Below are 13,654 nucleotides of genomic sequence, written 5' to 3' on the forward strand. Positions count from 1 at the left end.
ACCATTGTCTTTATATTTGTGATATAACTGTATTACATAATACATGATATTGCAAGTCCTTTGAAGTTATAGGTATGGGTTTATAAAGCAAGAAAGCAGCCTTGTTAGTATCAGATTGAACTATAATCAGATTCAGTATCAGATTGAAAGCAGCCTATACACAGGATCTACTAGGTCTATACCGTTCAGGAATATGCTTTTACAGATCTTCATCACTGTCCTGAGTGTCATCTGGAAAGTCCTAAAAGTGAAGCAAGTGTTCGGATTAGAAGTCTAATGATCCCACCAATGGTTTTCCTGACCCAGAAAACATAGGATTAGCATATTTAAATAAGATTCGAGGTTGACTAGAAGCCGAGATAGCACAAATTATGTATTTTATGGCGGCCATTTTGAAAATCCAAAATGGCGGCCATGCAGGTGTCTGCGGAAATGCCAACATTTGCGGAAATGCTAATGAAATGTGGAAATGCCAACAATTTTTGGATTCCTCAACAACAACAACAACAACAACAACATGCATTTTAAAGGCCATTTTCCCTGCTAGAGCGGGGGTTAGCCTTGCGGTCCCCATGACAATCTTCTCCATTTTGCCCTATTTTCTGCATCTCTCCTTGTTAACCCCCTTGCCCGCATTTCTTCTTCCACCATCTTTAGCCAAGTCTTTCTCGGTCTTCCCCGTCTTCTACTTCCTTCTACATTCATTTCCATCACTCTTCTCAACCAGTCACTTTCATCCTTCCTCAACACATGACCAAACCATCTCAACCTGTTCCTGTTCACAGCATCAATCACAGGCTCTATTCCCATCATCTTTCGCAATTTATCATTTGTCTTCCTCTCTCTCAACGATACTCCGCACATCCGTCGAACCATTCGCATTTCCACCCTTTCCAACCTTCGTTGCTGCTCTACGTTCATTACCCATGTCTCGCTCCCATAAATCATAACACTTCTCACACATGCAGCATACACCTTTCCCTTCAGCTTCAACGACACTCCCCTCATCATCAGCACGCCACTCAATTCCCGAAACTTCTTCCATGCACATCTCACTCGAGCAACCGTTGCCGAGTCTGATCCACCTTCTCCATTCAGCATGTCTCCGAGGTAGCAAAATGTTTTCACACCTTCCAGCTTCACGCCATCTCCAAGATCCAACTCAACATTTCCTCCATCTGCAGCTCCCTCTGTGCACACCTTACATTTGAATGTAGCTGCCACACTGGTTAATGACCCTCTCAGACCACTACATTTTTGATGAACCCACTCAGCGCACATTGTACACTGAATGGAGTTCACTCCGACACCCTTCCTACACACAGCACAGGGCCACTTCCCAGTTCTTTCCACCTCACCACATGCTTTACCACTTGCCATCACCTTCGTCTTTCCGATATTCACCTTCAGACCTTTTGTCTCCATACATTCCTTCCACGTGTTCATCTTTTCCTTCAGTCCATCCATACTTTCCGCAATCAACACCAGATCATCTGCATACAACAACTCCCACGGTAAACCCTCCTTTACGTTCTGAGCCAGCACCTCCATCACAGCTACAAATAGTAGTGGACTTAGTACCGACCCCTGATGCACTCCCACCTTCACCTCAAACTCACCACTGTTCCCGTCCTTCGTCCTTACAGCTGTGCGTGCTCTTTTGTACATTGCCATCACTACTCTGATCAACCATTCCTCCACTCCTAACTTCCTCAATGCCCATGTCAATACTTTGCGTGGAACCCGATCGAATGCTTTCTCCAGATCAACAAACCCAAGAAACAACTTCTTCCTCTTCTCCATGTAACTTCTCCTTCTCCAACTTTTGGATTCCTCATGCTCTGAATATTCCAAAACTGTATAGTTTTGCTAATCTCCAAAAATTTTGAATGAAGAAAACATAGTGAACATGACTATAGCGATGTTTACCGTGACGTCACGTACCCGATCACATGACTGCGCTCTTTGTTTTGGTTGGCAAAACACCAACCATGCTGGCCGTCTCGAAGTGGTGAAGTTTTACGATCATTGACGTGACACCATTTCAAGGACAATGCCTGTGAGCTGCTGTGTTGTTAATTGCACAAATAGATTTGAAAAGAACTCAGGAATAAGTTTCTATAGAATTCCAGAGCCACTCTCCATGTACGGTCTCGAAGCTAAAAGTCTTTATTGTTGAAAGAAGAAGAAACGCACTATTTTGTCCTTCTAGGACGTGATCACGATAACACGATCTCCCACGGTCATTTGAACCTCAAATAAAATTCCAATTGCAGATTTGTCAATAGATGAGGTATATTAACACACTAATGAAACAGATTTGGTCAAATTCTGACTTTTTTAAAACTTGATCGCATTCGACACAAAGTTGTGAGCAACTAAAGAAGAAGAAACGCACCATTTTGTCCTTCCAGGACGTGATCACTATCACACGATCTCCCGCGGTCATTTGAACCTCAAATGAAATTCCCATTGAAGATTTGTCAATAGGTGAGGTATATTAACAAACGAATGAAACAGATTTGGTCAAATTCTGACTTTTTTAAACTAGATCGCATTTCACACAAAGTTGTGAGAAACTAAAGAAGAAGAAGAATCATTTGGCTTCTCAGATAAAATAAATAATTCTGTCTCTGCAATTTCAGGTTAATTTTCTTTATAAAATGGCTTTTTCTGCAATCAGTGCATGGATTGACATGTGTGGATGTGTGGGTGTGGGTGTGGGGGGGGAGGGATGTGTGTGTGTGTGTGTGTGTGTGGGGGGGGGGGGGGTGTGTTAGGGGTGGGGGGGGTGGGGTATGTGTGCGTGTGTTTGTGTGGGTGTGTGTGAGTGTGTGTGTGTGGTGGGGGGGGGGGGTGTGTGCGGGGGGTGGGGGAGGGTCTGGGAATGTGTGTATGTGTGTGTGTGTGTTTGTGTGTGTATGCATGTGGGGATGTGTTTGTGTGTGTGTGTGGATGTGCATGTGCGTGGACGTGGGGATGTGTGTGTGTGTGTGTGTGTGTGTGTGTGTGTGTGTGTGTGTGTGTGTGTGTGTGTGTGTGTGTGTGTATGTATCGGGGTTGTATCCAAGGGGGTTGTGTCAAAGCATGTCCAATGAAAGTGGGGTTGTATCAAAAGTGGGTGCGAGTAAACCGGTCATCACTGCCAGCAGTTTTAAAGTGGCAGTTCTAGTGGCAGAGTGGCAGTGGCAGTTCTTCCTTCTTCCCCACACACACCCAGGCCTCATGAGGTTTGTTGTTGAGACGCTGTGATGGTATGACTTTGCCTTTGATAAAGCAGAATGGTACATCATTCCCGATCGCATGATACCACAGTGGCTTCAGATGACCACTTAAAAAAAAATTGTATGCCTCTAGTGACCTGAATGCCTTCAGTGACTCCCTTGTGTAGATACCCGGTGTGTCGATCAAGTACGTGTACACGTCGCCGTAGTTAAAATCTGGCTAGCAAGATGGATTGTTTTGCCATCCTTTCAATGCAAATGGATCCAGAAGAATATCCTCACCATTCCTGATTCACCTGAACCTGATTCACCTGAACATCGCCCGTCTCCGTCCATCCCTCTCCTCCACGGCTGCAGAAACCCTCATCCACGCCTTCATCACTTCCCGTCTGGACTACTGCAATAGCCTCCTTTATGGTTCACCCTCAACAATCACCAATAAACTCCAATACATTCAGAACTCCGCTGCCCGTCTACTCACCCATTCCCGGACCCGTGACCACATCACCCCCGTCCTTTACAAGCTCCACTGGCTCCCCATCTCCCAGAGAATCCAGTACAAAATCCTCCTCTTGACCTACAAAGCCCTCCATAACCTGGCCCCATCCTACCTGGCTGACCTCCTCTCCAGACACACTCCCACCCACAACCTCCGCTCTGCTGGTACCAACCTCCTGACCCCCCCCCCCCCCCCTCCCCATCCGGACCAAATTTAGATCCTGGGGGGACAGGGCCTTCTCCATCGCTGCTCCCACCCTCTGGAACTCGCTACCTCACACCATCAGAGACTCCTCCTCACTCACCACATTCAAAACATCACTCAAGACCCACCTGTTCAACACTGCATTCAACATTTAACCCACAGCATCTAACCCCTGACTATCTCCTCTCCTTCTCCCTCCTTTGTGCTTTGAATATTTCCCTATTGATTCTTCTTTTTTGCAATTGTTTTTATGTTTTGCTATGCATTATGTTTTGCACTCTGTCAAAGCGTCTTTGGGCTTCCTGAAAAGCGCTATATAAAATAAATGCATTATTATTATTATTATTATTATTCCTACAACTCAACTTCGATTTGTACCGAGATTTTGCAACAGTGTCAAGACTATTAAAATACTCCGAAACGATCACGTGTAGAGCAACGCCATTGTGCAAAACGAAAACACTGCGCTTTTGCCAACCAGGCTGCTGTGCATGCGCGGATATGGTGGGTTTGTTTATAAACAGTGAACATCGCTATACCAAGCAAAGAGGGTGAAAAACAGAATTCATTAATTTTCTGTCTTTTTTTCCATTTCTGTTCATCTTGGTTGGCAGCACAGCGAAAAGCCCCACTTGGCGAAGGAAAAGCCCCACTTGGCGAAGGAAAAGCCCCACTTGGCGAAGGAAAAGCCCCACTTGGCGAAGGAAAAGCCCCACTTGGCGAAGGAAAAGCCCCACTTGGCGAAGGAAAAGCCCCACTTGGCGAAGGAAAAGCCCCACTTGGCGAAGGGAAAGCCCCACGTGGCGAAGGGAAAGCCCCACGTGGCGAAGGGAAAGCTCCACGTGGCGAATAGGGCGCCCCACATGGCGAATAGGGCGCCCCACATGGCGAATAGGGCGCCCCACATGGCGAAGAGGGCGCCCCACATGGCGAAGAGGGCGCCCCACATGGCGAAGAGGGCGCCCCACATGGCGAAGAGGGCGCCCCACATGGCGAAGAGGGCGCCCCACATGGCGAAGAGGGCGCCCCACATGGCGAAGAGGGCGCCCCACATGGCGAAGAGGGCGCCCCACATGGCGAAGAGGGCGCCCCACATGGCGAAGAGGGCGCCCCACATGGCGAAGAGGGCGCCCCACGTGGCGAAGAGGGCACCCCACGCGGCGAAGAGAAAGCCCCACGTGGCGAAGAGAAAGCCCCACGTGGCGAAGAGAAAGCCCCATGTGGCAATAAGAAAATCCCCACGTGGCAACAAGAAAATCCCCACGTGGCAAATCAAAATCCCCATGTGGCAACGACAAAATGGTGTCCAACAACAACAACATGCATTTTCAGGCCATTTTCCCTGCTAGAGCGGGGGTTAGCAAAGTCCACAACAACAATTTCACCTCCACCACAATCAAATGTTTTTGCAATTTCATATTTATTTTTTTTCCACAACAACAATTTCAGCCACATTATAAGAAAAGATTTTTGCGATTTTATTGATGCAAAACCTCAGGAATTTTTTAAAAGATATCATATTCAAACTTACACAGCTTATTTTTACGCATGTGCATTATCGATGCTGCAATTACATGGTCAATGCCATCCAAAACATGTAAAACACCTGAGGCTGCAATTAGAAAATGTATCAACCAAATTTGTTATTCCCAACATTGCATCATTCAAAACACATGATAGGTCAAATTTTCGAAATTACCAAATTGCTAATTGCTGTTTCTATGGCAAATAGTTAATTTTTTTGAATTTCGCAAGTATCAGAAAAAAATGTAACTCAAATTTGACATTTGGTCATTCCTGGTGGAACCTTTTGACATCTTTCAGCTTTGTTTGGGTGGGAAGTGTGGGGATTTGCGATGATGCACCATCGACTGCACTCGTTTATTTTAAATTGCAGTTGCATGAATGCAATATCATTTATTACTAAAGGCATTCGTGTGTTACTAGTGTGGTAATTAATGGCAATCCATAAATAGCAATTGCAACATCCATGCAAAACATCCAACTTTAATTCCTGCACTGCGAATTGTATTGTCAGTAGGCAGTTCAGCACAATGCCAAATATTTTTCACAAATATGCTTTGAAGTGACCAGAAATCCGAAACATAAGCCATCATTCAGGAGTTTGGCGATCCCTGATGGACTGCAAAATGCATGTGATGTCACAGATACATCTATCTATAATTCCATTAATCTCTGTGTGTATGTGTGTATGTGTGTTTGTATGTGTGTATGTGTGTATGTTTGTCTGTGACCGCTGTTTCTCGACAACTACCGGTCCGATATACTTGAAACTTGCCAGGTATATTGCTGGGGACCCGAGGATGTGCCTTTTCAAGGTTTGAAATTAATCGGACAAGTAGTTACCGAGCTATGGCGATTTCTTTACCAAACACCGCAAGCCGTTCGCTTTGGACCAAACCATTTCATGTAAATAGAGGGGGGGGTTCTGTGGTCGTTGCGAATGGACCAAACCATTCATGTAAATAGAGGGGGGGGGGGGGTTCTGTGGTCGTTACTGCCACGTGGTTTCAAAGTTTTTTTTTGTTGTTGTTGTTTGCACGCATGTTTTTTTGCACCCACGTACGGGCACGCCCTAGGATGTTTACACACACACACCCCTACACAAATTTTTTTTTTTTTTTTTTTTTGGCAAGGAACGGGCACCCACGTACGGGCATGTCCTAGCTTATATATAGTACGGGCATGCCCTAGTTTCAATAATTCATGGAAGAGACATGGTTGCATCCACACAAACTTGTGGGAAATTCAATGCTGCTCGATGGTGCTTTTAAAACACAGGAATATTTTTGATACGGGACATATCAAAAATAAACAAAATATTTGATACGGGACGATATATGGTTATTGTCAATGTTTGAAACTTGCTTTTGTTTAACCTGAAAATTTTGGTTGTGATCCTAGGGCTGATCCGTTTGCATGTCAAAGAAAACTGACCTCTTTGTGACCACGGTACTTGTTTTGATGCAGTTTGCGGAACTTATGCAGCCGAAGCATTTCCTGCAGTTCATCATTGCCAAATAAAGAAGTGTCCGTGTCGTTCTCAGAATCAGATGGCTCGCTCAAGAGAATGCTCTGCAAGATGGAGGCATGTAAAAAACACCAGTCAATACTACAATTTTTCCCCTTGATATATATACATGCTTCCATGACAAACTGGAATAAGGGAAAAAAGGGAGCTGTTAAAAAAAAGTTTTTTCATTATATCATCATGAGCAGGAAAGATGAAATAAGCAGAATACAAATAAAACTACAACGACACTCTTCGACATCCTGCGTCGACCGATATACTTTTATTTATTTTTTTGATACAGAATCGAGGCTCGTGTAAGAGCTAACACATTGAACATGAAAACATGCACAGACACATAAAACATACAATGAAGGGAGCGGGAGACAAGAGGGGGAGGGAGAAGGAAGCACACAAGCACAACAACAGAAGAGAACAAGGACGTCAGTAGATCTGTGGGAGGGAGGGGGAGGAGGGAGGGGTACACGATGCAAGGGAAATTAACACTACTAGGAGTTTCACTACTAGGAATTTCAGGAAAGACGTTGTGGATTGAAAGAGGTGGATTTGGGGTGTTTTAACGGGGGTAGAAGAGATCAAAGTTTTGGATAGGGAAGACAAGAGATGGTGGCGAACAGCTGTTTTAAAGACCTGGAGGGAGGATTGAAGAGAGTGTGTGAGTTTGTTCCAGAAGCAGGAGAAAAGAGGAATGAAAGAGTGAAGGTGAGCATAGAGTCTTGATTTTGGCAGTTTCACCAGAAGAGGGTTAATGGCAGATCTTGTGCGACCTGCAGGAATATTTTGGGGGCAGATTAGATACAGAGCAGGGGGAGTAAGGCTGGAGAGGAGTCGGTAGAAGACAGAAAGACCACCTACCTGCCTACGGTGAGAGAGAGAGAAAGGCCCTCAGAATCGGCTTCATCGCGGGAGATTCCAATGATTCTGAATGCTTTGGTTTCAACCGTGTGAAGCCGAGCTAGGTGTGAGGCAGGAGCACCAGCACAGAGAGGAGAGCAGTATTCCATTGAGCTGCAGATGAAAGCCTTGTATGTGGTGAGGAGCTCAGAAGTGCCCAGAAAGGACTTCGCACAACGGAGGATGCACAGTCAGTGACTGGCTTTGGAGGCCAGCTTGGAAATGTAGTTTTACCAGGAAAGATCATGGCAGATAGTGAGACCCAAAAGCTTGGGTGACAGAACCTCTTCAAGAGGATTGTTCAGAAAGTAGATGGGAGGGTTGTCCAAACAGTCTTTTCGGAGAGACAAAGTGAAAGTGTGAGATTTGTCAGGATTGAAAGTCATGTTCCACTTGTTTGACCAATCTGTGATTTTGTCCAGGTCTGCAGAGAGTGAAGAGGCTGCTGCCTGCCGATCTGAGGGTTGAGATATGGAGCGGCAGAGAGTTGAGTCATCAGCAAAGAGATAAGAGAGGATTTTCCAGAGAGTCAGAGAGATCATTGATGAAGACCAGAAAAAGCACAGGGCCCAGAACACTGCTTTGAGAAACCCCAGCCTGAACAGGAAGGGGAGAGGAGAGAATTCCATTCAGGGCCACACATTGACTGTGACCGGTGAGGAAGTCCGCAACGTGGAGGTTTCCATGGATACCATAAGAGGATAATACTTCCACCTAGATTAATTATTAATTCATTTAACACATTTGCACGAAGTTTGATTTAAATCCCTTCAGCTGTTTTGAAGTATCACATTTTTACCTGGCATGACATCTGACACCGAAATCTAATCAGTTCATCTTTGCATCATAATATACAAGAAATAAAAACATTTTTTTCTAATGCAAAAGGATGTAGGGATGATACTCCAAAAAGTATGTAAGAAATGATCATGTAAACCATCCCTCCATCTTTCTTTGAATAATAATTGTCCCAAGAAAAGACAAAGTTATATCGAACACGCATGCACAAGCGAGTATCTAGCCGAGACAATCAGCTGAACAGACCAGCTCGGCTCTCATATGTAGCCTAAGCGATTTTTTCGAGAAGATACTCAAACTTTAGTTTTGTATGTATCAGTACCAACATTTTTTTTTCCACATTATCCCTACATAGAGAGTGCTAGCACTCTCTCTGATATGTATACCCCGTTTGGTCAAAATCCCATCACTGGTTCACAAGTTAGTGCAGTAAAAGAATGTTCACCTAACGGGACCTCTGACCTGTGACCTCTTGAACCCAAAATCTAATCAGTTAATCTTTACATCATTATACACACCTGTACCAAGTTTGAATTAGATCCCTTCAGTTGGTATCGAGTCATCGTGGTAATGAAAACCTAACCCTGCCGCATGGACGGACGGACAACCCAAAAACACAAGACAGCAGAGACGGACGGACAACCCAAAAACACAAGACAGCAGAGGTATAAAAACTTGCTGAAACCAAATCAATTTTTTTGCTGAAACCAAATCGGAGGCATAAAAACCTAAATGGTGGTTAGTCCACCTAGAGGTCTAATAAACTCTGGAGTACCATTAAAAACTGGGGACACTAATTGTAGAGAGAAACCCTACAACAGATATAAGCCCCCTACCCCTATCCTATTGAGAAGGGGGATGGGGTGAGGGGGATGGGGTGAGGGGGATGGGCAGTAGTGGGGGGGGGGGGGGGGGGCTTAACAAACAACACTGGCAAAGATACACTTACACAGCTGTCATACTCGTAAACAATGTATCTACAAATAAGTCATGCCAATAAATCTTTGAGAGCTCACGGGTTGGTTTGGTATCTCCATTTGAATGAAAGATTTGCATGAGGTTGTAAGGAAGCAAAGTTGAATGCTTAAATCTTGGCAAGTGCCTTTTGTTGTGTGGTGTGCCAGTGGGGATGCGTAGTGTAAGTGCCCTTTAAGTACGGGACTTTTTTTTGGTAAAAATACCCCCGGTACGGGATTAATTTGGCATTTTGGTACGGGAATGCAACCACGTACTGACGATCTGTTTATAGGTATAGTCGATGACGTGTAGTAACGTCATCCGTACACAAAACTTTTTCGCGGGTTGCGGCACTGGACGTCATCCGTACTCAAAGGGTTAATATTACTTTGCAGCTTTTTATGTTAATTATTATTTGCACGAGCAGAGTACCCGCCTGATGAGTTGTCTGTTGTAAGCATGCAAATGTTCTTCTGACGCATACCTTTATTTTGGGCGGTGTATATGCAACTGATAGCTCCCTCAATCACTCCCGAAAAGAAAAATAAATAACCTGAGTTACGTGCATTAAGCAAAACGATGCCTACTGCTTATAATTCAAAACACCGCAATGCTCTGGAAAACGTGGGGACAGGAACATTGGACTGTAAACGGTGGGGATTTTTAATACCCTCTGCCACCTAAAGGCAGCGCTACACGATACACATTTAAATGGCAAAGTTGTGTCCCTACTCACTCTCCCCAAGGCCACTTGCAAATATTCAAATATTAAACACTCCTGTACAATAATTGGGGACATGCTGATCTTACGTTGCAAGTCTGTATGTAATCAGGCCAGAACTGTAGGAAGAGTAGCGCAACAAACACACAAACAAACACCGGTCTGTGAATTACAGAAAGGATTCCTGCTTGAGAGACATGTCAGTTAGAAGAGGCCAGATAGCCAGAAAACTAGAGCTCAATACCTTCATCCATTTTCTGTTCTTCTTCAATTTGTTGAAGTTGTACAGCTGAGCTTTCTCCACTTTCAACTCTGCAATCCCAGAATGACCACCAAACATGTTAAAAGAATTAAGTAAGGAAACTGCTTGGTGAAGAGAGGTAAGAAAAAGGAAGGAGGAAATAGGTAAGGTAAAGGAAGGAATGGCAACAGTTGACCTAAAAAGCAGAGAGTAGGTAAGAGGTAGACTGGAATACAATACAAATGAAAAAAAAAGTTAAAAAAACAACAAAAGAGTTGATGATTGATAATAATTTGTAAACTAACCTGCAGAAAGATATCCATTAGCACCAGAAGAGTGGCCGGCCTTGCTGTGTGTCATGACATGCTCCTTGACAAGCCCCTTCCCGTCACTGCATGCCAGAGTGGATTCTTGGGGATGCAGAACGAGCTCCCAAGGCCACTCACGAACAAGGCCTGGTTCATCTTCACTACTGCTACTGCTACCGCTGCTGCTCCCAGTGTCACTGCATCGAGTTGATGGGTCCATAATTAGTGGGACTTGATGCAGACAAAGCACATTTCATGTAAAACTTATTGAACACCAAGAAAACCGGGCAGAAATAGAGGTACAAGGGCTGAATGGATAACAAGGAAATAGGAGACGCTCTTGATGAGTAAAACAGGGCAAAAAGGGAACATGGCAAAGGTAAAAATTAAGTACATTTTCAACTAGAAAGCATTTGTAAATGCAAAGCCCATCCGCGTCTGCTTTGTATTTGACTACTTCTTCTTCCATATGCTAAACATGAAAAAAACAGCGGGGGAAAAAAAAACAAATGGACGATTTTCGGCGACCTTGACCTTTTCACCTCAAAAGCAATAGGCTCCAGTGACCCAATATGCAAATCCTGCTCCAATTTCAAGTCAATCAGATAAAAATTGATGATTTTGTGAAACCTTAACCTTTGACCTATTGATCTAAAAAAATAAAATAAACAACAATTGGCTTCTAGCTTTTGATTGGTGAACCAATTCTGGGACCCAATATGCAAATTCTTCAAATTTCATGTCAACCGGATGAAAATTTATGATTTTAGGTGATGCTGACCTTTGACCTTTTGGCAAATTTATGAATTTGGTTTCTCCATATTCTCATCATAAAGCTTTGTTGAAAATTTGATGAGAAAAGCTTGAATGGTAAACACATTATGGCCTGGACAGACACACACAGAAGTGATCACAAAACCCCCCATCTCTTGCTGCAGGGAGGGGGGGGGGGGGGGGGGGGGGTTGATATCTTGTCCCAATCATGGGAATGGCAAAAATCAATATGCTGAAATTTTAAAAAGTTACGCTTGGATTTGGATGAAACTTGGTAGACAGGTTGACTGTGTGACGCGGAAAAATTGATTCAATTTTTGTGAAGATCCGGATGCATATCCAGCCTATATCAGCGGGATACAAAATGTAAACTGTTTAGCCTGACGGAGGTATGCACTCCGTTATAGTCTCTTCTGTTTCGATGTGCCCGACTGCCCGAGTGATGGTGGAGGTGGTGGCACTGCTGTTTTTGTCAAGAACTATATATCCTACTACCCATATTCCATATTAACCCATTTAATCTCCCATGCAAACCACTGGTTATGTATGCGTCTTCATAACCATCTGTTGTACATTTGCATGGTGTATCATCCAATGATTTCAATCTCCACCGAGACATCTACCAAATGAATTGGCTCAACAAACAGCCATGGCATAGTCACCGAAACCTGTGAATCTGTGGGTTTGACCCAACCTGAATCCCGACAAAATGGCACATCTTCCCTACAGGACCTGGAAATGACTTGCTTTCTGGCAAGCCTAATCACTGCCTCTGTGACAGGCTCAGATGGCAACGGTGCTCCTCGGCAAGGTAGAGGCCTAGGAGCTCACGATTGAAGGTACTGTACTTTCGTTCGTTAGGGCGGAGCTGCCGGCTAAAAAAGGCAAGCGGCTGCCAGGCCCCGTTGACCCACTGCTCGTGCACGGCGCCAACCGCTTAGCGTCCGTGGTGAGAGCAATCGGTGCATCTGGCGACGGATGTGCCAGCATGGTTGCGCTGGCGAGGGGCAGTTTAGCGTCCGTGAAGGCCTTGGCCATCTCCTCGGTCCAGTCAATGGCGCGTTTGGTAGGCTTGCCTTTGAGGGCCTCATAAAGGGGCCGCATCAGCTGGGCCGCATCAGCTGGGCCGCACGGGGCACGAAACGATGGTAAAAATTCACCGTGCCCAAAAACTCCTGCAAGGCCTTGACTGTGAGGGGCGCACGGAAAACCTTTGACAGCCTCCACTTTAGACGGCAGTGGGATGGCCCCCTCCTTCGTGATGCGGTGGCCGAGAAAGTCAATTGAAGCCACCCCGAACAAACACTTGGCTGGGTTAATGATCAGGCCGTGCTGACTGAAGCGTTCAAAGAGCGCTCGGAGGTGAAGCATGTGCTCCGACCTGGAAGCGCTGGCGATGAGGATATCGTCCAGGTAGACGAACAGGAACGGCAAATCCCGCAACACACTGTCCATCAGACGCGGGAAAGCCTGGGCCGCGTTCTTGAGCCCAAAAGGCATACGTAGGAATGTGAAAAGCCCGAACGGTGTAATCACAGCGGTCTTACTCCTCAGTCACATTTGCTCTATGGCTAGGATACGGTGGCCGTACCCCCCGTAAATTGACAGAAACGTGCGGCGGCCGCAGAGTTTCTGAGGTGGCCTCAGGGTGGCCCTAGGGCGTATGGCTATCTTTTACAGGCCGTAGGGGTCGCCGTGGAATTATAGCGCGGAGTTATAACTTTTTTCATTTCTAGGTTGGCCGTAGCAATTCGACAAGCCGTAGCCATGACAACTGTAAGTGCTGTTATACATATGAAAAAGAACTGGTATATATACCCACTCGTTACCGTCCGTCTGGCCGCACGTTCGCCTTAGGGCCCCCCTGCGGTCGCCTTGCGGGCACCTTGAGGCTACCTTGCGTCTGCCTTGAAAATTATATGGCCGCCGCAGGGACGCCCTAAGGTCACCGTGCGACATCAAATCAAAGACCGTATGGCACC

The 13,654-nt window shown here is 45.3% G+C and overlaps 1 protein-coding gene across 6 annotated transcripts in view; it reads right to left on the reverse strand.

The window, feature by feature from the left end:
• The window catches only part of INO80 (INO80 complex ATPase subunit), a 195,538-nt gene that overhangs the window by 168,839 nt on the left and 13,045 nt on the right, over nt 1-13,654 (reverse strand). For all 6 annotated transcript variants that reach the window (XM_068133886.2, XM_068133863.2, XM_078767152.1 and 3 more), the window contains exons 3-5: nt 10,896-11,095; nt 10,594-10,661; nt 6,886-7,023 (exon numbers count right to left, since the gene is read on the reverse strand). In XM_068133886.2, the coding sequence (XP_067989987.1) occupies nt 6,886-7,023; nt 10,594-10,661; nt 10,896-11,095 (406 nt within the window). The remainder of the gene's footprint in view (nt 1-6,885; nt 7,024-10,593; nt 10,662-10,895; nt 11,096-13,654) is intronic.

Source organism: Myxine glutinosa, chromosome 1 (assembly GCF_964187855.1).
Source record: "Myxine glutinosa chromosome 1, kmMyxGlut1.1, whole genome shotgun sequence".
Lineage (NCBI taxonomy): Eukaryota > Metazoa > Chordata > Myxini > Myxiniformes > Myxinidae > Myxine > Myxine glutinosa.